At 46.4% G+C, this 27595-nt stretch overlaps 1 protein-coding gene across 1 annotated transcript; it reads right to left on the bottom strand.

Annotated features, from left to right (window-relative positions):
• Positions 1–1926: 1926 nt before the first annotated feature.
• SRP68 (signal recognition particle 68) lies at positions 1927–26685 on the bottom strand. The gene is made up of 16 exons (XM_069543917.1): positions 25905–26685; positions 23997–24063; positions 21898–22011; positions 18734–18929; positions 18116–18198; positions 17758–17867; positions 17335–17417; positions 16884–17024; positions 10224–10322; positions 9228–9292; positions 6892–7048; positions 5922–6016; positions 5319–5448; positions 3650–3725; positions 3167–3219; positions 1927–2736 (listed from the first exon to the last, which is right to left on the bottom strand). Exons 1-16 carry the CDS (start codon positions 26086–26088, stop codon positions 2509–2511), a joined length of 1881 nt encoding a protein of 626 aa, XP_069400018.1. The 5' UTR covers positions 26089–26685; the 3' UTR covers positions 1927–2508.
• Positions 26686–27595: the final 910 nt, after the last annotated feature.

Genomic DNA, 27595 nt, shown 5'->3' with positions numbered 1-27595 from the left:
CAGGGAATCCAAGAATTCTCGTTTAATGGAAAACTGGCCAGTATAGCAAAACAGTGCATGCGAAAAGCAAAGAGCCAGGAGGCTGAGCAGTGCAGGGCCTGGCCACCCCCAACTGCCTTTCTCCCCCAACAAAGCCAACACAGCTAAGGATGACAAACTTGGCCAAATCGTGTCTTTCCTATCCAAGGTTCAGCATTTATTCCTCTCGGTTGCATGCAGAGCTTTGACCTGGTGGAGCTTTGACCTCTAATGCTTCTGCAGATTGAGACTGTCACCACCTGACAGGTAAGAAAATAAAAAGCAGGAACACAGCAGCCCTCAGGCATGTTCTCAAAGTGTAGGCTCAGCTGAGCTTCCCCTCATCCTCTTGGATCTGGGGAGACAGACAACTCTTCCAGGACCACATCCTGCTGACCGCACCACTGCCTGTCCTGCAGGAGGGACGAGCCGAAGAAGCAGGACAGACCTGCCCAAGGCAGCGTGTCCCCTTCCCTCCCTCACACCTGCAACCTCCCCCCGGGAAGGCAGAAGTGGGTGGCCTCTGCGGATTCATCCTGTGAACCCACCCAGCAAAGACAGCTGATCCCTGGGCCTGACTCTGAACCCATCCCATGAGATGCATCAGCCGCTCCCGGGCCTGAGACAGGATGGGGTTCCGCCCCCCAGTGACACAGCCTGTTCAATGTCTGGGGATTCCAGGTGAAGAGACGTGAGAGCTAAGCGTGACCTCTGCCCTGCAGGTCTGTCTTCTCAGGTAAATATGTGCTTTTAATACAAACACGTCCTGTCACAGTCTCACAGGCTGAAGAGCAGGGCCACTATGTGGAGAGGAGTTCCTAGTGTGTTTCTTTTTCATGAGAAAGCTTAGAAAAGGCTCAATCTGAATGACCAACCTAGGATTCTGGCTCCCCCTCGTTGCCAGCACTCTAAAGAAAGTAAGAAAACCTGGAGGGGCCTACTCTGAGCAAGACAAACGGACACCTTCCCAGATGAGAACAGGACCTTCTATCCTTATCATAGGATCCCCCCCAACCCCACCCCCCAGTGCCACAGACACTGGCCCAAGTTGGCTGGAGGGCTGCCCACAGTGAGGCCTCGAACTGGGTTCCCGAGGCTGCAGGACAACCCAGCTGTGGCTGCAGCCCAGGTCAGCGCTGAGAAGAGGCGAGGGAGGTGCAGAACCTGAAACCCCAGGCCTGGGGCTGCCAAGGGCGCTGGGAACGGGATGGGGCTGAGGGAGAAGCAAGGTCCCCAGCGCTCTGCCCACTACCCGTCAGGAACACTGACTGGATCTTCGGGACCTAGATCCAGGACCTCAACCTAAGGTCATCTGTGCTGTACCTTCAGGAAGTAGGGAAAGAGGAAAGGATATCCCTAACTTATATGGCACAGACTATGAAACTTCTAATTAGAAGAAAAAAATCTGCTTCCTGAGGCTCACTGACCCAAAGCAAACCCCAGAAGGAGAGGAGCACATCTCCCCAAGCACCTCCGGAGCTGACGCTCAGGTCTAACAGACACAGCTGCTCTTCCTCCCACCACTTCCGGCGAGCCGCTCCGCGGTCCACCGGGAAGACAGCGGCCCACTGAGCCCACAGAGCTTCATGCATCTCATGTTTAAGTCACTTTTATTCCTTGCTGTCCGACCTTGCTTTTGGGAATTCTACTGTTGATGCTGTAATAGAGATAAAAAAGTGACTGAGAAAAAACAAGAGTAAGGAAGGAAACTGACTAAAATATGATGGCATATAAAAATTACAGGTGGGGAAATCCTGTAGGGCCTCTACACTCTTATCAGGCCATCAGACAGACCCGCACTGCCAGGAAGTCAGGAAGCACGTGACAGGACAGGATTTTGCAACAAGGCTCCCAAGGAGAGAGCCGGGGCCAGACGGGAAAGAGGGAGTGTAAAGAACGGGCAGAGCAGCCAGCATCTTTGCCTTTTAATAGAAGATTTGTTTTCATCATTTCTGAGGGTAACATATTTCTTCTAAAAATAGAGCTCTTTGCTTGTTCTGAAACTTCTCAACTTTCGCTCAGAGGTGGAGGGGAATAAGGCTGACTGTAACCCTGGGGTGACGCTGCCAACGTCTCCTCGTCTCAGACCAACTCTTCAAGGGCTCCTGGGTGCTCACAGCAAGGATGAGTTCATTCAAATCCATGGTACTGAAGAAACACGACAAAGCATGCGAGCCCCCGTCCGTGCCAAGTGTGGACCCCACGAAACAGTCCTGACCGTGGCTCAGATGAGACCAGGTGGCAGGGCCCCTCCCCGGGGAGGACGACACAGGACCCTGCACACGTTTACCAGAAGACAACAGGGCGTCCTCCCAGCACACCGGGTGGGAATGGAAGTGTACACACACACGAGACACAGGAAGGCGGGCCGAGGACGGCACACTCTGCCCTGGGCCGACGCGGACCTGGACTTAATGTCACGGAACCTGCTGGGGTTTTCTCACAACACAGACTGAGAGTCAGACTCTCCCCTCCTGAGGAAGGGCCTGGTTAGCTCCTGAATCCAAAGATGCCCTTGATGTACCCGGTGAGGCCGCTCTTGGCCTTCTGCTCCAGCTTGTCCTCGAGGGGTGGGAAAGCCACGTGGTTGAGGGCCAGGTCAAAGAACAAAGGCTTGCAGGGGATGGGCTGGAACCCCGGCGGGAAGTGCACCAGGTTGGCTTGCTTGGTGACGAGGGAAGGGTCCAGGCAGAAGGTCTCAAACCGTTCAACCAGGGGCTGGAAGTCAAACCAAACCAGGAACCCAGAGTTAATCACAGCCCATCGGTGGAACATTCGATCCCCACAAACCTCCTGTGAGGGGCTATTATGTCCTCACTTTATTTATAGCTGAGAGTCACTGAAATCTAGAGAGGCTGAGAGTGGTGGGCTAGAATGATACACGCCTGTCCGCTGTCTGAGTGAGAGCCAGAGCTCCCAACCAGAGTGCACGGCAGGTCCCTAACTTTATTTGGGACCATTTACATGACACCTAACTTAACGTAACTTAACCTAACATAACACAGGCAGCTTTCAGGTCCGGAGTAAAAGGAGCGGGGAAGGGAGGGTGTTTCCTGATAAATGAAGGGCCCTCTGCTCTACAGATGAGTACATGCTCCTAGGGAGTCACAAAATCCTGTTTATTCTTCAAAAGCCACAGCCCACTTACCTTATTGTCCTTGACTTGGGAAGAGGTTTCTGTCTGGTGGGCCTCGTTTGTATCTGAAAGTTTCACAGGATTCAGTGAGAACATGGACTTAACGCAACAGGCTTGAATGATACCTATCACCTGCCTGGATCCTAAACCCCAGGGGTAAAGGCAGCCCATCTGTGGGGAGTCAGCCCTCTCCAACCCAAGGCAGACAAGTCGTGCTGATAACAGACCACACACCCAGAACCAGCGTGCTCAGCCCAGTGCGGCCAGCATGGCTCCCTGGACAGGCAGGGGGACCGCATGCCAGGGTTCCTCCAGATTCTTCCACATAACCTGATGCCTCACGGGGGCAGAGGAAATGGCAGGAAAAACTAAAATCTCACGGATGAACCGAAACAACCCCTTTCAGTCTTACACCAGTGGGGGTGGGAGAGAAGGGGAGCAGCAGAGAAGGGGAGTCTGGGGACACAGGCCACAAGGAAGAGGCGCGCGGCTCACCCAGGATCGCGGCTGCCTGCAGGGAGCACTTCTCCGACCTCACTTGTGTGATGAGCTCCTGCACGTCCGGCAGGTCCTGTGACAGTGAGGAAGACATGGACCCGTGAGCCGGGGCCAGGCCAGAGAGGTGCACCAAACTAACCCGAGCTAAGTAACCCGACTGGTGTTTTCACGGATTTCAGGTAATTTAAACGTTTTCCCTATTAAAAAAAGCAAAACATAGAAACTAGCCCGTTTCAAGGCGAGAAATCTATGCCATGTCTTAAGTAATACTGCCTGAAAATAATAATAACGACAAAGATAACATTAACACACTTATCATACACCAAATGGATTGTGTGCCAGGCACTGCCCTAAGCAATCCACACAATTGTCAATTTCATCTTCATGATAATCCCGGGACAGTCTGTACCTGCATTTTACAGGTGAGAAGACAAAGCACAGAGAGGCCAAAGAACGTGTCCAGTCATGTCCCCAGTGGCCACAGGGCGGGACCCAGAGCCTGGCCGCCTGGCTCGAGGACCTCAGCCCCTACTCACAGCCCTTCTCTTGCCTCAGCTTCTCACTTGGCAGAATCTGGAATGATCGGTCAGGTCTGGATACTGCTGCACCCCTCACACCTGCTTCCTCTTAGTTCCCCCCTAACCTAACCCCTGGCATGTTAGGGCAGACGGGCTTTCGTGAAACCCTCCTTACTTCTCTCCAGAGACAGACCGTCCACGCTGGTTTGTCCCCACATTCCAGTAACACCCCACCCGACCATGCTGCCACACTGGCCACCCCTCCTACTGCCCACGCCCGCCTCCCACCTACTCCTATTTCGCCTCCGCCTTGTATTCGGAGGTGGGTCCTATGCAAGTCTTGTGGCTGCAGCAAAACCACAAGCTCTCTGAAGGCAGAAACCAAAGTTTTCTCTACGGCTGAGCCCAGGGCTGTTCCAGGTAGACACTCCCACACTGGCTGTAACGTTGGTAACAGTAACCTTAACCCCACTTTTCTGAATAGTTTCTACTTGTAAAATATACATGGGTCCCCTGAACCACTGCTTTAAGAATCTCTGTAACCTCACAGCAGTCCGTAAGCTTAAAAATCTGTCATTCAAAAATCAGTAAAATATACCAGATTGGCACGTAAGCTTTGACATATACCCTGTCACATGGCAGTCTAGCTAAAGTAAAATACACTTTTAGACGCCGTAGACCTGTGCCCTGGCCTGAGAATCTGCATTTCTAGCAAACTCCCAAATGCTGCTGCCGCTGGTGGTCCCCACACCCTCGTGTGGAGAGGCTTCACCAGTGGTTCTCCACTTCTGCAGAGCAGAATCACTGAAGGGCTTAAAAAAGCCCCAGTACAAAAAAGTAAATAAATATTATAAAAACCCCAATTCTCATCCCACACCAATCAGAGCCAGACATCCACCTTGGAAGCAGTTCCCACACAAAGCCGAGCCTGAGAACAGTGCTCTGGGGCTGTACACCAGGTGAAGGCCGTCTCTCTTAGTACTTGAGTCCTCTTCAGGCTGGAACGCTGCCACGAGTTACACCCACAGCTCCCAGGCACTCGGGCGCACCACATCCCAAGGCTGACCAAGCAGGACCCGCCTGAGAAGGCATCACAGCCTCACGGCCAACTGCTCAGGGCTTAGAAACAGGCGAGGCCACTGGCTTACCTTGAGGCTGTTCTTGAAGGCTCCGGCGTCGGAATTCACTTCATCCGCGTATTTCAGGACCCTATCATACAGGACAAGGGCTTCACTCCACTTCTTCACCAGCACGTAGGACTGAGCGATGAAGAAACACCTGATGGGGAAGGAAAGAGCCACAGTATTCTTAAGCAACAATCACCCAAGATTAAGGCTTTCCTTGCTGTTTAGGCTAAATAAATTGTCAAGTCTTTTAACGTCAGGCTCACTCCCTGGGGTGGGAGAATTCACCACTCTCACTGTTCCAGTTTGCCAGGCTAACCTGCAGACTCCTCCTTGAAATTGGAGCTGACTTGACAGTGTAGGTCCAAAGCTGACCCACTGTCTTTTACTTACTGCTAACTCTGCAAAAAAGCTGTAATTCCCTAAAGGCCCAGGAAGGAAGATGAAGACAGGCAGGAAGGAGGGACGTTGTCCAGCTGCAAATGCTTCCGACACCACCCACACATCTAGGTCATAACCGCTCATGTCTTTCAAAAACCAAAACCCAACCTTCCAGGGACATGCTCCCAAAGCTTCTAGAACCTTCCAATGGTTGAGGGGAACTCTGCCCATCCCAGGGGAACTTACCTGTAAGCCTTGTAGACCAGAGTTTTGAGGCCTATCTCTTTCTGGAAGGCTCTATCCTCCTCTAAGCCAGGAAGCTGGAGCAATTCCACCAAATTCTGCACAACAGATGTAACAGGAAAACTCATGAAGACGGGGACCCACAATGAGTGTCTGACAGAAGATTTGGAAGGACAGAGGTGGGCAGAAAGAGCGAGCCTGGGCTTCAGATAACGGGGATGTCTGTGACGAGTGACTCAGCCGTAGCCACACCTGGCATCACCTCCACCCTCCTGACCCTGAGAGCCCACATGGCCTCTTTCTCTCAGTCACGATTCACCTTCTTCAGAGGCTCCCTAGACCCTCTCAGCTGGAGGGGATCCCTCTGGTTCTGAACTCTCATTTCAGATGGGCCCCTTGTGTGGCGCCTACACAGACACCTTGACTGTGGGGAGGGGTCTCAAACTCCCTCACCGATGAGCTCCCGGGGGGCCAAGGCAGCGTGGCCTCAGGTCCCAGGACACGTCAAGGCAAGTGGGTGACCAGCCTGCACAGCAAGTGCTCAGTGATGAATACCGGGGGGTTTACCCATGTCTGCATATCCACATAGGCTTCCCTGGGGCTCAGTGGTAAAGCACCTGCCTGCCGATGCAGGAGACATGGGCTCAATCCTTGGGCTGGGAAGATCCCCTGGAGAAGGGAATGGCAACCCACTCCAGTATTCTGTCCATGGGAAATCCCATGGACAGAGGAGCCTGGTGAGCTATAATCCACAGGGTCACTAAAGAGTCAGACATGACTAAGACTCTAAACAACAACAAAACACATCAACATGTCTGGATATCAGGTTCATGGACAGCTGAACTGGTATGAAAACAAGAACTTCTGTCTTTTACCGAGTCATCAACAGCTCCTGGCTATCACAACCCTTTTGCTATGTCATTTTGTAGCCAACCCACGCACAGGACAGGCTTTCCCAAGCCCCCGGGGTCACCTGCAGAATGATGTCGTAAAGCCGGATCAGGTCCTGGGGCCGGGGGGCGCGCCTGCTGTCGTCGTCCGGCTGCTGCCGCAGCACGGCTTTCTGCAGCCCTTTAGCCATGTTCTCGTTCCGCTTGATCGCTGTTGACAGCTTGATGTAAGTCAGGTAGCTAGAATGGACCACATGTCAGCTCAGGTGATGCTCAGGGAGGCCGATGTGCTGGGAAGAGCAATGGACCACAAGCTGGGCCGCCCTGGGGAGCTGCGAGGGCAAGGGCGTGTTGCCCGGCCGGGCTGGGAGGCCTGGGCCTCCGCCTCCACGGACCTTCGACTGGCTGCTGTTTGGTGGCAAACTCGCAGGGGACCCGCATGAGACCTTATGACAAAATTTGATTTTAACTTGAATTATATCTTCTGTATCTTTAGAGAGTTACCAATTTCAGAGGACACTGCTGGTCCTTAAGACGAGAGATGGATAGCAAGCTAGTTTCTGAAATAAGGACTAAACAAATAAAACAGTATCGGAAATGAGAGAGCTTGTGTAGGAGTCAGGTGGAAGGCCAGAGGGGTCAGGGTGAAGAGCAGGAGTAGAACTGGTGAGAAGGCTGTAGAAGAAAGTGGTAATAAATGCTAAAAGCCCAAATCAACAAGTAGCAACGTACACATGTCATTTAGACACATGGAGGTAAATACCAAAAGAATTTGTTAAAGAATTAAAACTGGCACTGTCAGGCTTGTGGGAACTTAGTTCCTGACCATGGACTGAACCTGTGCCCCCTTCATTGAAAGTGTAGAGTCCTAACCATTGGGCAACCAGGGATCCTCAAAAGTGGCTGCATCTGAGAAGTCATGAGATGGACTTTCCTAGAGCTCTGCAGAAAAATCAGACTCTCAAAACAAGTAACTGTTATTCACCGTGTGGAACAGGAATCTAGATACATTTTTATTAAGATATCAGAGCTTTATTAAAATACAAGAGCTACTAGATTCCTGACTTTAATCTATCCCAAAGCTGGCCTCTGGTCCTAACTGCTCACTGTCCCTATACCAGCTACATGCGGAGGTGGGAAGACAGATCCCAGGGCGAGGGGGCTTCACAATGTGGAAGTGTCCTGAGCCCCGCTGAAGCTCTCTCGGTCTTTCAAGGCTAGGAGGCTGACAACTGCCTTTGCCTCTTTGTGGCTGTTAACTACCAATACGTCCCCTAACCTCCTAAAGCCTTGTTTCTCATGGGCTTGTTGAAACAGAAGGGAGATAAGGACTGTTCCTGCTAATATTCTGTGCATCTGAGCCGTAAGGCAGTCAATGCGACATAATACCAAATTCTCTAAGAATGGAGATTAAGGCAGAGAGAGGAGGTTTTTTTTTGTTTTGTTTTTATTAAAATGGCTGGGGGGCGGGGGTTGGGAATGACTGAAAATATTGCCAGGTTCACTAAAAAGTTGTAAGCAGTGACTAAGACATTAAAAATTTCAAGGTCACATGGAAAGAGCACCTGGGGAGAAGTGGAATTTTTTCTCCCAGGAAGTTTGAAAAATGTCACTCTTCCTTCCTCCTCTTTTCTGTGAAACAAAATGACCTATCTTTTAAAAACTTAAACTTGACAAGGCAATTTGAAAATGGGTATGAAAGAGCAAAGGGATAAAACCAATCAAGATGTGCCTGAAAAAAAAAAAAGAAAAGAAAAAAGATGTAACCGAGGAGAAAGCTGGTGGGGTGGGGTAGGGGGACAACGTGCTGGACCAGACACCAAGACCAGTGATGAAGTCACAGTAAATCACAGCGCTGGCATCCGTGCAGACAGAGGAGCAGAGTCCAGAAAGCCAGCGTGCAGGGAGTGCGGGATGTCCACCTGCGCGCCAGTGGGGAAGGACACCCCGGCCCATAAACCGCACGCGGCAACAATCCGTCACCCTTGTGGACAAAGGTGACGCAGATCCTTACCGCACTCAAAAATAAACTCTAGATGGAATTAAAGTTGGGTTGAACTTGAACTTAAATGTGGACAGGACAATGTAAGCCATTCAGAATGCAGAGGAGGGTCACTCTAGGAGTCTGGCGCTCCTACAAGGAGAGCGGTGAGCTCTAGAAGAGGGGCAGGAATCAGCAAGGGGGCCACACGGAACTCCAAAGTTATCGGTTACATTCTAGTTCTTCTGTTGTACAAAAACGGGAAATTATACGGATATTAGAATAATATACACACGCAAATCTCATATGCAAAAATGCGCACAGATGCACTCATATCTGAATATGTATCAGTAAATTCTAATGTACATAAACTGCGCATACTCTTGTTCCAATGACACATCATGCGAGGTTAAAAAGCAAAAGTGTCACATCTCTTACCTGTGCAGGTACTGAAGGTTGGACACCTTCCCCGACTCCACGTCTAGGGTGTAATCTCTCTGCTTCTGCAGAATGTAGGAAGGTAGAGATTAAATGGCTGATTACGTCCTTGGCTCTGACCACCTCATTCAAAGGTGTGGACCTCAAAGTGCCCTGGGACACAGGCACAGACTACAAAGTTGAGGTCCTCAAATATCAGAGAACTCCTGGGCTTTTCTGGAACGACAAGGTCACTCAGTTTCCACTGACAAAGAAAAACCAGACGTGAACGAGAATTCAGAGTAACGGCCAGGAAGGCCTCCTGGCCACTGTGTCCAGTGTTCAGACTCAAAGCATTAAGGCAGACAGTCCTCAGGCCACGGCTCCGTTTTAGGACCTGTGTCTTAGACCCAAGGTCTATGCCTCGTGCCGTCAGCTCCTGCTTTCCTGGTTGACTGAAGAATGGCTCCTAAAGGGAGGAACCTGTGAAGACGTGACCTTACACGGTAGGAGGCCTTACAGCTGTGGAGAAGTTAAGGATCTCTTGATTAGCCTGGACAGAGAAATCAGGGGACTTCTCTACGAGTCCAGGCATAATAAAGTCCATCAGTGGCAGGTGGAATGGACGAAGGGAGAGGGGAATCACACAGGGAGAACAGACAGGCTTTTTGGCAACAGGGAAGAAGGACAAAAACGGTTCTGAGGTTTCCAGCCTAGATGCCTGAATGAATCACAGCGATATTATTAGAAAAAGGGAGCACTGGAGAAATCCACCTGGAGATATGGATTTGAGACCAGATGCTCAACAGATAAAACATGAAGCCAATAGGAGAAGCAGGACAGAGGGAAAGAGTTTCTCAATTTGGTGGAGCACAGAGGAGGCTTCTCTTGTTGGTCAGCCAATCGCCACATCTAAGCACAACAGTGGCTAAGAGTCCCTGCTCCGGGAATGTGACACACAGAGCAGAGAAGACCTCAGCTCAGAGCAAGAGCTGGGGACTCAGCTGAGAGTCCTACCTGATCTGACTTGAGCTCTTCCCGCACGGCCTGGATGGCGTCCCGACACTCACTGAGCATGGATTCAAACAGACGCTCCTTGGTTTCTTCACTCTCGGCCTAAACAAAGGCAGAAGGTGGCGAAAGAGTTTCTTTTTGAGTAAGTCATGGTATTCTGATGGAGGAGGGCATGATAGTGCTTTGATTCCTCCTGTTAGACACGAATACACACATCCAACCAAAAAACAGCCTGGATCAGAGAGCATTTCAACTGTTAACATTCTTTATCATATACAATTTTTCTTATGGTTTTATTCGTTAATTTGTACGGAAATGAGAAGCATGTATATAGATGTAAAGTGAACATACTGAAAAAACATCGATATCACTGATCTAAACTGTCAACCAACAGAGGCTTTCATCTTTCCTCCATCACAGAACTTTCTACTCTTTTCCTTCAATGCCTCTACCTGTGCTCAGGACACAGCACCTGGCATTTCAGGGGAGCCTTAGGGACTAGATTTGGGGCACTGCCACCTCACTCTGAAGCACAGCACAAGTTTCTTTCCCTTGCAAATGTAACCCAACAGAGTTGTAGATACTGGATTTCTTCTAAGCTCCAAGTAGGTGAGTGGGTGAGTGACATTACTAATGATATTACTAATAACCAAAGATATATTTCTCTCCTAAATGCCATATGAGGTTTTCCTGCATATAGGAGTTATTCCATACGGCTATGCTGAGAACATCTCAGGGCAGATGAAGCTGACAAGCATTTAATAAGTCTCTGCAAAGCACAGGGCGTTGCCCCTGTGCCAGCCAACCGGGATAAGGCAAAAGGTGATTCATTAACTGAATACCTGCCAAACCACATTATCATCCTAAGGAATCTGACTAAGCAGGTAGGAATGGACAAAAAGCAGAAAGGAGATGAACTTGTGTTACTGGCAGACCCACTCTGACATTAGAACATCAACATTCCCATGATTATATTTGACTTTCCACAGAAACTAACATCCAATCTGATCTCTTGACATTCAACTGACCTCCAGAAAAGCTCAAAAGAAAACCCAGTACTGCCCACTCCTTTAAGATATGGTTGGGAGGGGCCTTCAGAAAAACCTTTTCTTCTCTTAAGAGCTCTCATGTTTTTCCTAGTTTCCAGTGTGAGGAAGGAAAAAAAAAACAAAACTTCCTTGTAAATTACCCAATATAAATCAAACATACTTTTCTATTTATAAGTTACTTGACTTTCTTGTTGTTCAGTAACTGAGGAACAAATCAGGGGCATGGCTATTCTATAAATTTATAAAGGCGAACCCAGACACCATTAACACACTGCAGGCTAGAGCAGGGCTGTCCACCAGCACTTCCTGTGACGGCGGCGCCCCCTGCGTGGTCCAGTGTGGGCATCAGCCACAGGTGGCTGCTGAGCACCCGCAAGTCTAATCAGCGTAAACAGCCGTATGTGTGCGGGTGGCTAAGGAACCAGACAGCCCGGCTCTGGAGAAACACACTTCACGCCAAACACTGTTAAGGACCTCAAGTCAGCAAGATTCTCTCTACTCGTTTAATCAAACTAGCCAAGTTTTTCAAAGTACAAATCTTGTGGACTGGGGCAGCTGCAGAATTGACAACTGGAATAAGATATGAAACAGCCCTGGACCAGCCACACACACACACACACCAGAGCCACGTCGTAAGCAGGCAAGTGAGCTCCAGCACCAGCCTGGCATCGTGCAATCCAGCAAACATGCCACCGACACCCTTTTAAGACCGGTGGGGTTCAGCAGTTGGGGCAGTGAGTGCTTAAGTAGAAGAAAAGAGCCATTTGGTTTTACCAGCTATGTGGGACCTGCCTCCTTTCCTAGGGAAGGAATGGCTCAAGTAAAAAAAAATTAATATGATGCAAAAATGCAATACCTCTTTACTGCTAGGTATTACCTTCATTCCCTTTGAATAAAGACATTCTGCATCAAGGTACTGAAGAGCAGCAAACCTCCCTCCCCTCTGCTTCCAGAAAATTCTTTGTTCCCCTGGGATCTTACAAAGGTCTTAAACCACAATGAAGGGAAAGGCCGATCTGGATCACAGGCCGTCAGTCGGCTGTGTTCGTACACAGCCACACTGCACAGGGACAGAGATCACTCATCTCTGGAGCAGAACCTCTCATGGTTCTCCCTGGGCTGGGCAAAACGTCCACAGAGGAAGCCTGAAACACATTTTGCTACTTACACTCTTATTCTGTAAACCTATCTTGGAGGCAAAGGTAATCCTGAAGGGACAGTGGAACAAGAAACACCTCTCCACGGGTATGCAGAGGGAGGGTCCCTCAGAGCCCACATGCAGGTGGCTCAGGTCTGCCACAAAACCAACAAGAACCGCTTCTGCACACACGGGCCAACTCCCTGCAGAAGAATTTGTGGCCGGCCTAGATCTCCCCGGTGGACCCGTGACAGGGAGAAACCCGTAGCCCAGAAGTAACGCGTTACTCAGTCCTAATAAACAAGTTTGAGATCAATTTTTATAAAACTTCAAACACTCTCAGAAGTGCTTTTCCACAGCCCCAAGGCACGTCTCAAGGCTGAGGAAAACCAGCTGTGTGTGTCCTGAGGCAAGACCCTCAGCTCTTAAAGACAGAGCTCCCAGACTGTTTTCACTTGTCTACTTGGTGTGACAGAGACAGCAAGGTGAGTCCAACCACATACTCCACTACACCCGCAGGAAAACCAAGGGAATGGGAGCCCGCCTCCCTTGGCACAGTGAGGTCTAGGAAAAAACAAACAGAAATCGAGTAGAGAAGGACACAAACCTCACGTAAAAATATATTATAAGAATCATCAAACCTATAGACATTTTTAACCTGTCCCCAGCCCCAGCTGCGTGACATCCTCAAATTACCACCAAGACAATTCAGGTGTGATCAAGTATTAACAAAGCAAAATAAAAACAAAAGAGAAAGTAAGACAATATTAAAGACATGAAGACCTAAAGCTTGGCTAAAGAAAAGGTGGCTGCCGCAGCTGGATTTTGACAGTTGATTAAGCCTCAGCTCCAGGCTTTGCAGTTTAGTATTATCTCCTTGAATTATTTCTTTCTTCTTGCCTTTCAGTAAACTGCTGTTTTAGTATTTAAAGGTCATAAAAACCTCTACAAGCAACCAAGAAGCGGGGGGCTACCAGATTCCTCCAACCCAGTTGCCAGAGGGTGGGAAACACCAATAGCAGCAGGGTCAGGACACACTGCAGTGAGAAGCCCCATCTCCTGGGCAGAGAAAGCTCGATACAATAAGCAGAGCTGGCAAATCAGCTGCCAAGCGCACCAGTGAGCAAGCAGTTCTGGAGATTAGCCCCGAATAGTCAAAGGGCCTTTCCCATGCATAATAACCCAGGGTTCATTCAATTCAGTACACAGTTCATCAGCCACAGAGCTACGCCTGAAACCTAAGGGTTTAACCAAACTTCCTTTGACACCGTACTTAAATTATTTTCTTACTGGCTTGACCTGGTGTATGTGTGATGCAGCATTATCAGGCATGTAGCTGTTTTTAAGGTTAAAACCTTAATGGGATTCCTGGGATTAATACACATTTTGTTTGTTCAACCAAATTATTTAAAGGTCTTGGATATTCAAGCGATCCTAATTCACCGTAAGATCCTTAAAGACCACAATTAACTGTATTCACCACAACCAGCACATTAACCAGGCACTTAACAGAAGATAACACTACAGATTCTACGAACACTAAAATGATAAGAGGATTTATAAACTGTCAATAAAACCAACAATTTACATGAAATTAATACATTAATTAATGTGAGCACTATTAATACATTAATACATACATACATTAAAAATATAAAATCCAGACTGACACAAGATGAAACAGAAAATCTGAATAGCCCTCCAACTCATAAAGGAATTATATATTTTTTAAAACAGGCAAAAAAAAAATTATAAAAATCTTCCCACAAAGAAAACTCCAGGCCCAATAGTATCACTAGTGAATTATAACGACCATTTAAGGAGAAAACAAAAAGTTACGTTTTCAGAAAGCAGAGGAGGGCACATCCCCAAACTTGTTTTACAAGGGATGTATAACCCTGACACCAACCCTAAAAAAATCCACCTGCCATTATCTGTATAAAGAAGGGCTTTTAAAAAGAATATATTTAACACCATAAACACGCACACTGAAGGCGAGGTGGGAACACACAACTAACAGCAGCTGCGATGAGATGACTGACCGTGAGAATCTTTATCTAGTCAAGGCTGGAATCATGTCACTGCCTTTTCTTGCCAATATTACCAAAATGTTGGCCAATCTTGAACTTTTTTTTTTAGTATGTATTTATTTGGCTGCAGCAGGTTTTAGTTTGGGCATGCGGGATCTTTCACTGCGGCACCCCAATCTCTAGTGGTGTGCGAGCTTAGCTGCTCTGCAGTGTGCGGGATCCCAGTTCCCCAAGGACTGAGCTGGTATTCCCTGCACTGCAAGGCATACCCCCAAGCACTGTACCACTAGGGAATTTCTTTGAACTGCTTTGTAAGGGGGACTATAACCTGGAGATCCAGAAGTCAGCCCTTCACCTACACTAAAACCCGAGTTTGAGAGTAATCCTTTTATATGCACACAAAGCTCAACTAGTCACCCGCGATTGAAGTGATCTTCAATTTTAAAGGCAACAGCTTCATGTGCAATTGTGAAATGTTTTTCACCTGGTCTAATTTAGCCCAATCTGAATTACTTTATGAATAAGGCAAAAATACCTCCCCCATTTAGATCTTATTCTCTATTTGTAAAAAAAAAAAAGCAAAAGAAAGATAAATTCAGATAAAACATGCCTGTATCTTCTCCTCCCACGTGGGAAACCCCAACCTCAGTAACCTTCTGAAATGGAGAGGATTCTCCTGTGAAGGACTACTTTTTTCCATTAAGATCTCCATTAAAATTCAACTTTTTCAGTCAGAGGCCCAGGACCCTGCTTTTCTGTTAAGTGAACTTACATTTAGCTTTTCACCAAAACCACATAAAACGATCCTGTTACTAACCTTCCTGATGAATCTAAGGCTATGTGGAAAATTTCAAGGAACAGGAGCTTTGGAATCAAAAGGGTATGGTTTTAAACGCAGGCCCTCCCTTCTATCAGACATATGGTTAAGGACAGGTGACAGCTTTCCCATCTGTAAAATGAGTATCACCCACCTCACAGGGTGAAGAGAAAAACACACGAGAGCATTAAGCAGTATATCCAGGATATAAAGGAGGATCACTACACTCCCTGCTTGTCTCTGTGGTATCTGTCCAGGTGACTACCAGGTAATAAAAAATTTGGTGAAATAATTTGTCAGAACATGAAAAATCCTTACAACGTGTTAGTAAAAAAAAAACAACGTGAAACTGGGTCTCAGTCTAACAAAAAAGTTATATCTTGCAAATACGAAGGGCTTGAAACATATTTTCCTTTTCGTACAATGCAGTATCAGTGAAGGTATATGGGAAGTCAGCCTGTAGGCTGATCTCTTATAAACACTTCTATTGTACAAATGGTAAGCATGAATAGCTTTTAAAGTTACTTACTAAATCTCCCTATTCTATCCAGAATTCCTACCTGATTGTCACTGATGCCTGGCACAGATCTGTGGCAGCTCTCTTCTTCCAGTATGTATCACTTTGAAGAGAAAACCAGCTGCATAATCTAAATGGTTGCTATCAGCCCTAGTCAAGAAGAGAGACCTCTATACTGTTAAGTGCCAATGAAATACTTTCAGAAAAAGTTTAGACTTTTAGATGAATGAAAACTCAACTTTTTGGTACTGTTCTAATCTTCTGTCCTGTAAGCAAACAAAGGGGGAGGAGAGGGGCCATATGCAATACAGACAAAAGGCACAAAGAAATCCTTCAGTTGTTGAAAGCTGCCCCCAACCAAAGGAGCCGCTCTGGAACAAGTCACTGAAAGGCCTGGATGCTTAACAACCCATCAGCACAACTAGCAAAGCGCCTCACACACATATCCCTCTGGGGACAGCAGCCAGCTGTGAAGTCTCATGAAATGCCACTGGTCCCTGCTGAGGCTGGAGACACAGGGAGTAGCGTGGTCTTTTTTTCAGATGTTCTTCACCTAATACAGAGAAGGAGCTCTAAAAAACGCCTCCATCACTGTCTACTCCATACAAACCAGGATCACCAGAATCTCTTCTCTTCTGGAACTCATTTGGTTGTTCACACCCACAATCAGGTAATAATTATGTCAGCAGGAGCATCGGGCAGTACGGCTCTGCATGAATACCACATAAACACCACACGTACAACAAGCTGATCGGGTTTAGCCAGGCTGTCTTTTAAGGACCCAGGGACAAGAGGTGACCCTTCAGGGCTGGAAGGTGAGGATGAGAGGTCAGCGAGACACGAGACGTAACAGCCGTGCTCCTGCACCACCTGCTGGGCCAAATGTCACCCCTGACTTGAAGCAGCCCTCTGCTGCTCCCATTTTCACTGAAGGCTGTCACTGTCAACAGGAAAACTCCCCGATAAACTCAGCTTTCAAAAGAATTCTATTTAAGAGCATGCATCTTGAGATGGTTACCCAAATCCTAATCAGCAACAAAATATCGTATCTTAAACACGTAAGGACAACGGGCAGACACACCTGAGAGAACAGAACAGGCCTAGCTCCGTACCTGGACGATGGCGGCCTCGTTGTCAGCCAAACCCAGTAAAAAGATCCTCACTTTGTCGATCTTCACAGGAACCGTCCTGCCCCTCCATTCCACTTCACTCATGGTGGCTGCCTGCTTGGCTCGCGTCTGAGTGATCAATGCCTAGAAAACAGTTACAAAATGTTAAAGCTTCAACCGTGGATGTGAGTGATTAGGTGAAGCTCACTGGGAACTATCGTTTGTCTCTTCCTGTAACGAACATATTACATATCCTTGGGCCAGGGAACTAAAATCCCACAAGCCACAAGGTACAGCAAAAAAAAAAAAAAAAGTGACAAAAACTTTTCATTAAAAATATAAACATGCATATACTAACAGCAATTATCCCTGGATGAGGGGATTGTGTGTTACTTCTTTTATTGGACATTTTTTCAAACCGAAGACTTTCCACAGCATGTGCATACTAGATTACCTCCAATTTTTCAGCCAGGAGACCCTCAGTGCCCCCAGACCTCAATCTCATCTGCATGAGTTCATTGATAGCTGACTGGTCCCCTGAGAAAAGAGAGAGAGATTGAGAGGAAAACCCTCAAGTGTCTTGGTTGTTTCCTCAAGAACTCTCAGATTCAACTCCAAGCTATTCCCCGTCCACCAGCGCATTTCAATGAATCCTAAGTCCTTTCACAAGGCTCTGGGTGGGCACAGATACGGCGGGGCCAAAACTGAAGCTAGGGAACTGCCTTCCGGATGTCGAGCAGAGCTGACGCCGACAACTGTACTCTTTTCATCAACGCAAACCCACACCAAAGAAGGACGCAGGGGAAAAGGAGGAAAGTTAAAGCCATCATCCAGGTCCCGCAGGCCGCCTGTCGCTGCCCCGCACAGCCCCGCTCACCAATGTTGTAGGCACAGTAGCGAATGTTGGGCGAGATCTCCTCCACCCGCTGGTTGTACAGCACAGCCTGCTCTTCTGTGAAGGCGCTGGCCAGCTTCTCGTAGATAGTCCTGCCAGGCAAGGAACATCACGGTTCATAGCAGCCTCGCTTTAAGAAAATAAACTCGCAAGGAACACAGATCAACTACCAGAACTGGCAAGTTCTGAGGCTGAAAGAGAACAATCCACATTTCTCAAGAGAAGGCAAAAAGAAAGAAACCGTAACAACTTTCACAGAAGCAGTCACTCACTGTCTGATCTGCAGCTTCCATGTGACTGTTATCAAAACTGGCCACAGCCTTTGGGCCAGAGGACTTACTTGCATTTATTAAAAGCCTCAATGGCAGCTTTCCACTCTTGATGTTCGAACCGCAGCATTCCTGAGAGGTAAGCCGTGTAAGCCTGTGAGGTGATGGGAAAAGAGACACTGCTTCAATACCCAGGAACCAGGGTACAGCCCAACCTCTACTCGCTTCAAACTCTGATATCAAGAATAGATATTCAGGTTGATTCTAAAAAAATCAAAAAATGTATCTAATAAAATGTGACCCATGGGTAATTTATGATTCATCTACTTCCCAGGAGAGAACTTCAAAATAAAGAAAATTTACTCTCTTTGTTTTACTTAACAACCCACTTCTGGGCTATACCATTACGAACAAAATTTTTACTTTGTGAACTTCCCAGATATGTTTTTCACATACATGTCAAAAGAAGCACGGGCTTTCTTAAAAGTTAGAGCCAATTCTTAAAATCCAGGAGCTCAAAAACAAAAACAAGAGCCAGCTTCACCTTTTAAAAGCAAGATTAGGTTTTTTCCTCCCCTGATTACCAACATACAATGGAAGAGACTCTTCTGTTTAACTGTATTATCATTATTTTTAAAGTCACATCTCTAATCTCCACAATAAAGCAAAGCTGATGTTATGACACTAACCTGAGCCTCCAACTTGGTCTTGGCATCCACACGATTGCTCTCACACAAGCGTTCCAACTCCTCGGCATGCTTCACGGCTTTGCGTAGGCGAGACAACAAGTGGAACCGTTTTCGGGGCTCGGTGTTGGCTTCCTGTTTGAGCTGCATGGCATAGCTCCAGGCTCTCTCAGCATCCATCAGAACCAGAAGCAAATATCTAAATCAGAGACAGAACAGGCCGACTGAACAGCAAAGGCAAGGAGCACCAGACTCAGGTATCCTCTGAGGAGTAATCCTCGGCTTCTCAACTTTTCCCTACGCCCTCCTTTGCTTTTCTCCTCAGAGCTGCTCTTCTCACAGCATCAACCATGGTTCCCAAATCAGCATCTCCGGTAGGTTTCTAGTCACCTACTAGACATATCTCATTGGAAAAACCTGCTACCACCTCAAACTTGGCAAACCCAGACTTGGTGTTGTTAGTCGCTCAGTCGTGTTTGACTCTTTGTGACCCCATAGACTGTAGCCCTCCAGGTTCCTCTGTCCATGAGATTTTCCAGGCCAGAATACTGGAGTGGGTAGCCATTCCCTTTCCCAGGGGATCTTCCTGACACAGGGATCGAACCTACGTTTCCTGTGTTGCAGGCAGATTCTTTACCACTGCGCCACCTGGAAAGCCCTTACTGAAGTATAACTGACTTAAAATTCTGCATTATTTTCAGGTGCAGGGTATGAGGTATTACTGACTATATTCCCTGTGTTGTGCATTACATCCCCCTGAATCATGACTGGGAATTATTTCATGACTGGAAGTTTTGACCTCTTAATCCCCTTCCCCTCTTTTACTGACTCCTTCCTATTTCCCTTCCCTCTGGCAATCACCAACTTGTTCTCTATGAGTCTGTCTTATTTGTTCAGCTGTTGTTTAGATTCCACATAGACTTGAAAATGCATGGTATTTGTCTTCCTCTAATTTCATTTAACATGATGCTCTCCAAGTTCATCTACATTGTGGCAAATGGCAAGATTTCATTCCTCTTTATGGCCAGGTCACACATATGTAAATGATCTTGCTTTTAAAAGGTGAAGTTGGCATCTCTTGTTTTTGAGCTCTTGGTTTAAATACAGATATAGAGGGACATCCCTGGTGGTACAATGGTTAAGACTTCACACTCCCAAGGCAGGGGGCCCAGGTTCCATCCCTTATCAGGGACCCAGATGCTGCATGCCACAACTAGTACCTGGTGCAGCCAAGTCAGTCAGTCTGAGATACTGACCTCCAGACTATTAACACACACTGCTTGATAGAGTAATCCTGTCATGTTAACCACCATGTACATACTCAGCAATGAAATACAGAACTCTTAGGTAGTACTTTACATATGGCCAGATTTCACTTGAGATATACTGATTTAAGACCACAGGACTGGAAAAGGTCAGTTTTCATTCCAATCCCAAAGAAAGGCAATGCCAAAGAAGGCTCAAACTACCGCACAATTGCACTCATCTCACACGCTAGTAAAGTAACGCTCAAAATTTTCCAAGCCAGGCTTCAGCAATACGTGAACCGTGAACTTCCAGATGTTCAAGCTGGTTTTAGAAAAGCCAGAGGAACCAGAGATCAAATTGCCAACATCCACTGGATCATTGAAAAAGCAAGGGAGTTCCAGAAAACATCTATTTCTGCTGATTGACTTTGCCAAAGCCTTTGACTGTGTGGATCACAATAAACTGAGGAAAATTCTGAGAGAGATGGGAATACCAGACCACCTGACCCGCCTGTTGAAAACTCTGTATGCAGGTCAGGAAGCAACAGTTAGAACTGGACAGGGAACAATAGACTGGTTCCAAATTGGGAAAGGAGTACATCAAGGCTGTATACTGTCACCCTGCTTATTTAACTTATAATGCAGAGTACATCATGAGAAATGCTGGGCTGGAGGAAGCACAAGCTGGAATCAAGACTGCCAGGAGAATTATCAATAAACTCAGATATGCAGATGACACCACCCTTATGGCAGAAAGTGAAGAAGAACTAAAGAGCCTCTTGATGAAAGTGAGGGTGAAAAAGTTGGCTTAAAGCTCCACATCCAGAAAACTAAAATCATGGCATCTGGTCCCATCACTTCTTGGCAAAGAGATGGGGAAACAGTGGAAACAGTGCCAGACTTCATATTTTTGGGCTCCAAAATCACTGCAGATGGTGACTGCAGCCATGAAATTAAGAGACGCTTTCTCCTTGGAAGAAAAGTTATGACCAACCTAGACAGCATATTAAAAAGCAGCCAACAAAGGTTTGTTTGCCAACAAAGGTCCATCTAGTCAAAGCTATGGATTTTCCAGCAGTCATGGACGTATACTGAGAGTTGGACTATAAAGAAAGCTGAGCGCAGAACTGATGCTTTTGAACTGTGGTGTTGGAGAAGACTCTTGAGAGACCCTTGGACTACAAGGAGATCCAACCAGTCTATCCTAAAGGAGATAAGTCCTGAGTGTTCACTGGAAGGGCTGATGTTGAAGCTGAAATTCCAATACTTTGGCCACCTAATGTGAAGAGCTGACTCATTTGAAAAGACCTTGATGCTGGGAAAGACTGAAGGCAGGAGGAGAAGGGGATGACGAAGGATGAGATGGTTGGATGGCATCACCGACTCAATGGGAATGAGTTGGGTAAACTCCAGGAGCTGGTTCTGGACAGGGAGGCTGGTATGCTGCAGTCCATGGAGTTGCAAAGAGTCGGACATGACTGAGCGACTGAACTGAACTGAAGAGACACTGAAATTTGCATTCCAGAAACCTTACCTAATAACCAATCAGGTTATTAGTCTAATCACTGACTTCAACATTTACCATTCCACCACAGTTATTTCTGAACAAGTTACAGAGTCTCTCTGAGCCTGTTTTCTGTTTGTTTTTTTGGGCCATGCTATGCAGCATGTGGGATCCTAATTTCCTGATCAGGGATTGAACCTGTAGCCCTTGCATTGGGAGTGCAGGGCTTTAACCACTGGACCGCCAGGGAAGTCCCAGTTTCCTCATAATGGAGGAGTAGTAGAAAAGATGCCGATTCCACAGAGCTGCTACAAAAACCACATGAAATAACTCAAGGGTGTGGCACGACATCTGTCACACTGTAATTGCTCAATAAATGTATTAACAAGATGTACTCAGCACTGAGCAGTCAGTACCTGTTATCAGTCAGAAGGTCTTCAGTTACTTTTTTCCCTGTGAATTTGTGTCTGTTCCCCATCTTAAAGTTGAGTGTTTTCCGAAGACGTCTTTGTCTACGCGAACAGTAGCCCCTGTAAGAAACCACAACCCAAAACCATTCAGCTAAGCTGATAGTACTTTCAATAGTAAGTTCTATAATAAGGCAAGGTCAAAAGTTTGGGATATTCTACTTATGGTTGCTACAGATACCACCATCCTCTTGCAAATGTTTACTGAATGGAAACAGGCAAGGCGATGACTGGAGTTACAGAACACGTGAAGAGACAGAGGACATGGTGCCCACTCTCAAAGAACCACACTCACGCTGGAGAGAGTCATGAAGACAAAACGGCAACCACAAAAGGCAAACGGCAAATCCAAAGTGACATGAGTAACCTTCCTCTTCTTGCTAACCCCCTTCACTGGAGTGGGCTTTTGGCGGGCTTTGAAAGAATGAGTCAGATTCTGATGGATGTAAGAGGGAAGAAGGGGCATCCTGACGAGACTGGGATGACGAGGAAGGCATGGAGAAAGGAACTACAAGCGCATCTGAAGAAAAATGAGGTGGACAGGGATGTCACCAAGAAATACGATGAACGTCACCTCTTATGCCAAGCCTCTCTCCTCTGTACTCATGCAGTTTTTAATTCTTACTTCTGCTATAGTTTGAGAATATTATAATCATGTTCTTACATCTCTCACTAATATAAACTTCTTGAGTACAAAGATGATTTTATTTTCAAATTTCTCCCAATGTCTTAGCACAGTGCCTAACATACAGATGGGCAATAAAAGTATTTTGACTAAGCTAGTGTAAAAATACATCCAAAATTTTACCACTCTTACTCAAAACAGCTTAAAATTTACAATATAAAATGATATTTAAACAGTAACTTCAACATCTCAGTCTTAAAGCTACCAAGGGATGGGTTATTAAAAAAAAAGTCTGACTGAATCTATGAACTATAGGTCTTTTCCCTCAATTCATAATTATACTTTAATTATCACTTACCCTTTTACATAAAAATCAAATGGAACATACATATTATGGATAGAAATGCAAATTAGTAAAAATTTTCTGGCGATGCATTTATCAAGATCCTTAAAAATGTTCATACTTCCTGAACTGAGAGTCTACTCTTACACTAAGGAAATAATCAGAAATAGAGACAGGAATGATCAGAGATTCACGGGGACAAAATTTTTAAGCCTACAAAACTGGCAACCATATAAATAACCAGCTCAGGGGAAAAGGTAAATAAACTATGGTATGTCTATACAGATATATATCAGGTTATAACACAACTAATAAAAATCACATGTACAGAACATTTTTATAAACATGGAGAATTACTTAATACATAATGTCCGGCAAGAGAGGAGAATACAAAGTTGTATACACAATGTGAGCAAACTTATGGGAAAAAAAGGCTCAGAGAAAGACTAGAAGAAGAAAAATAGTATTTGGTAGGCACACATACACAAATATATTTATGTACTAAAAGAAATATGGACTAAAATGTACACAAAGTCATTTTTATATTTTACTACCAAAAAATCTAATTGAAAATCCAACATTAAAAAGATTAATAATAACTAAGAAAACAAAACAAAATTGGAGTCCAAACAGCCATTCAACTGGAGGATAAAAGCAGACGACGGTTCACCCCTGCAATGGAATACCACTGAGTAATAGGTGAGAGAATATGGACACGAAAGGCCATGTTCCGGACAAAGCAAAACTACAAGGACAGGAATCAGAACAGCAAATGCCAAGACCTGGGATATAACCCAGATTCTGTAACATGGTTAAATTAAAAAAAAAAAAAAAAATCACAATTCCTTGTTATTTTCGCCTGAAGCTTCCATGTATCTGCAACGTCTTAAGGCAAAGTGGATAAAAAGATTCACTCCTTTTAAATTTGAAAATTAAGTATCTTTTTAAGGATTTGATATAAGTTAAGAACTAGACTTCCCAGGCATACTTTCTGGTAAGGCACAGGAGTGAGGGCAGTAACAAAGGCAAACCAAGTCTGAAAAAGCCAGAGATACTGTACACCTTGCAAGCGATACTAACCTGTACCTCTGGAAGTCTCCATGCCGTAAACCGTGCTGCTGCTGGGACTCCTTTATAATCTGAAGAACTAGAGTCAAGATTAAGGAAAAGCTTACAGTGCCAAGAATCCAAATAATCCCAAACTTTCATCCATATTAGTACCATTAATCTATTTGTATCAAATTACAGCTCATTAAACACTTCTAAAATGCTTAGTACATTAACTAGTGAAATCTCTAGTGACCATTTTCAATAGCTACCCTGTCAGAGGACAGGGCTGCTGCTGCTAAGTCGAGTCTGACTCTGTGGGACCCCATAGACAGCAGCCCAACAGGCTCCTCTGTCCCTGAGATTCTCTAGGCGAGGATACTGGAGTGGGTTGCCATTTCCTTCTCCAATGCATGAAAGTGAAAAGTGAAAGTGAAGTCGCTCAGTCAAGTCCAACTCTTAGCGACCCCATGGACTGTAGCCTACCAGGCTCCTCCATCCATGGGATTCTCCAGGGAAGAGTACTGGAGTGGGTTGCCACTGCCTTCTCAGGAGGACAGGGCTAAGCATGTAAAAAACCTGACAGCCTGAACTTTCAGTTACTACTTCAAACTAAAACAGGAGGGCACCCTTAGTCATTGAAGATTAATGAGACCCAACCATTTAAATCAAGCTGCTGGATTCTATTGATAAATGCTGACTATATTTGGGGTGGTTCCCAGTGATTTACACCTGGACCTAGTGTTTTTACTCATTTAAGCAGATTCAGGTTATAAATGACGTGTACTACTAGCCTATTTGCATAACCTTCTACAACTGCCAAACCTGACTTTCCTTAACAGCTGTGATGCTGTCTGCGCCTATGGCAAGCACATGCCAACCAAACCAGGCCTTTTGCATTAAAATACCAGTTTTTCTTTTAAAAGAAAAAGCACTGACCAAATTCTCCTCTTGAAGAATTTTAAAAATATTTTAAGATTATGTCCCAAACTTTGGGAAGTCCAATGACCTTTATCTACCATTTTAGTTTTCTTTTAAAGTTTCCTCAATGCTTCTTTATAGGGATATTTAAAACACGGAACAATGAAAGGGCTATTTCAACAACTAAAAAGAGACCAGCATGTACAAGATCTGTAGTAAAAATCAGAGCAATCTAACATCCATTTGGAAGGATTATCACCAGTTCAAAAAGTAAAACTGCAATCTGCTGAAAAACTTCAGTATGTTAAAAAGTCAAGCTACATGTACTATTTCAGAAATTTGCCTACATTTTCATTTCAAAAAGCCACAAACTAATATCATAAACACTCAACCGTGATACACTCTGATGAAAACTAGAAACCGATTCCTCAACAGCTCTTCTGAATGACTCTCGACAAGACAAAATGCCCACGAGGCATATTAAGAGTATGTACACAAGTAACAATCTTTGATGATTTATATTCAAAACGGGCAAAAAGCCTTTCCTTGGAACAGTCAACCTTCGCCTCCACTTGCAGAGCATCAAACTGTACTTTTTACTATGTACTCTCCGACGGCTGTCAGACAGAACTATTAAGCCAAAACGTCGAGACTGCAGTTTCTTTCTCCCCACTTCAGCAGCCCCAGGTGCCAAGTTCATCAGAGTGGCCAGTGTCAGACCCACCACCAGCCCCCTCAAACTGGGCAACTGCGGGGAAACTGCCGAAAACTGCCCCATTTTCTGGTGCCGACTGAAAGAAGAGAACGTTCCCCAGCGCAGAAGGCAGAGGAGATGCGAAGAAAAGTCAGTCGAAGAGCAGACCCTGGAACTGTTAAGTGCCCAGGAAGTAGGGGCGAGAGCAAGTGCACCCCTCGGCCTCTCCTGCCCAGGATGAGGCGGCCCCACCGCCTCTCCCGCCCGCCGGCTCGCCAGATCGACACGTAGTCATTGCCGAGTTAGGCCCGACTACTGTAGGATACTCTCCAAACTCAGGCTATCCCCGAATTCTTTGTGTGCCTTCGACCCAGCCGAAGGCCGCTCGTTTTCCTTATTTTCCTCTCCTCCAGCACTGCGTCCACCACCGCTCCCGCCGCTGCCCCCGCCGCTACTACCGCCGCTACCGCCGCCTCCAGGAACCTGCTTCTCAGCAGCCATCTTGCCCATGCGCCGCAGAGCAGGACGGGATGGAGGAGGCGAGACGACACGGGTGGCAGAGAGCCCGGCCGGCTCGGACTGGCTGACGGGATAGCGGCGGACTCCGCCGCCAACAGCCCTGCCCGCAGGCAACGGCCACTTGTGGTAGCGCACCTGCGCGTGGATGCCGTTTCTGGGTCTGCAGCGGTGGCGGGATTAGGGCTGGGGACCCTGGAGGGGCGAGGACGCGGTAGCTGTTAAGGTCTCCTGGAGGCAGTCTTCCTTGGATGGAGGACCCGGCCCCGCCTCCTGCATCCCTCCGCGGGAGACCCCGTTGGATAAGATCTTTGCATCCCGGAGTGTCTTCCTCCCCGGAAACCTGGGAGATAGGATTCCCACCCTAAGGAAGGAAGCACCCCGCCTGGAAGAGGACCGCCTCTGTCTGCGCCGTCCTCTGGAGCCGGCCTTAATGCAGGAACTCTCAGATGCATGGGGATCTGTGCCCTTCTTTGGACTTCGGGGCGCGCTCGAGTAGTTCGAGCAGAGAGAAGTGTTGAAGCGTGGAAGACTATCAACCTTTGCTCTGCAATATGGCACTGCGAGCTCTAATTCTGGCTCTGTTGTTATGGCTGGGAGATACGGGCAAATAGCTTAATCTCTCTCTAAACCTTTCTTCGCTCATCTGTCAATGTGTGAAAGTGGTGAAGTCGTGCCCGACTCTTGGCGACCGCATAGATTGTAGCCTGCCAGGCTTCTCTGTCCATGGAATTCTCCAGGCCAGAATACTGGAGTGGGTTGCCATTCCTTTCTCCAGGGGATCTTCCTGACCCAGGAATCGAATCCGGGTCTCCTGCATTGCAGACGGATTGTTTACCGTCTAAGCCTCCAGGTGATAGGCACTAATCGTTAGGGAAATACAAATCAAAACCACCATGAGCCATCACCTCACATCCATTAGAAGGTCTACTATTTTCTACAGTACTAGAAAATAAACATGTATTGGTGAGGACATGGAGAAATTGTAAGTACTGCACTTTTGGTGCAAACATGAAGTGGTACATCCACAGTGGAAGACAGTGTGGCAGCTTTTGAGAAAATTAAAAGAATTACCATCTGCTCCAGCGATTCCACTTCTGGGTATATGCCCAAAAGAACTCAAGGCAGGGCCTTGAGATATTTGTATACCCACGTTTATACCAGCATTATTAACAATATCCAACAGATGTAAGAAACTCGGTGGCCCTCAAGGAATAAGCAAAATATAGTCTAATCCCTACAATGGGATATTATTCAGCCTTAAAAATGAAGGAAATTCTGACACTGCTACAACATAATTGAAGTTTGAAAATAATTGTACTAAGTAAGCCAGTCACCAAAAGACAGACACGGTAGGATTCCACTTATATGAGGTATGTAGTGTAGTGAAATTCATAGAAAGTAGAATGGTGGTTGCCAGGGGCTGGAGGAAAGGGAAATGGCGAGATAGTGTTTAATGTGTATAGAGTCTCAGTTTTGCAAGATCAAAAAGTTCTGGAGA

The sequence above is a fragment of the Ovis canadensis genome, chromosome 11 (assembly GCF_042477335.2).
Source record: "Ovis canadensis isolate MfBH-ARS-UI-01 breed Bighorn chromosome 11, ARS-UI_OviCan_v2, whole genome shotgun sequence".
In the NCBI taxonomy this organism is placed as follows: Eukaryota; Metazoa; Chordata; class Mammalia; order Artiodactyla; family Bovidae; genus Ovis; species Ovis canadensis.
The sequence above is the reverse complement of the archived record's forward strand: the minus strand, read 5'-3'. Positions and strand labels throughout refer to the sequence as shown.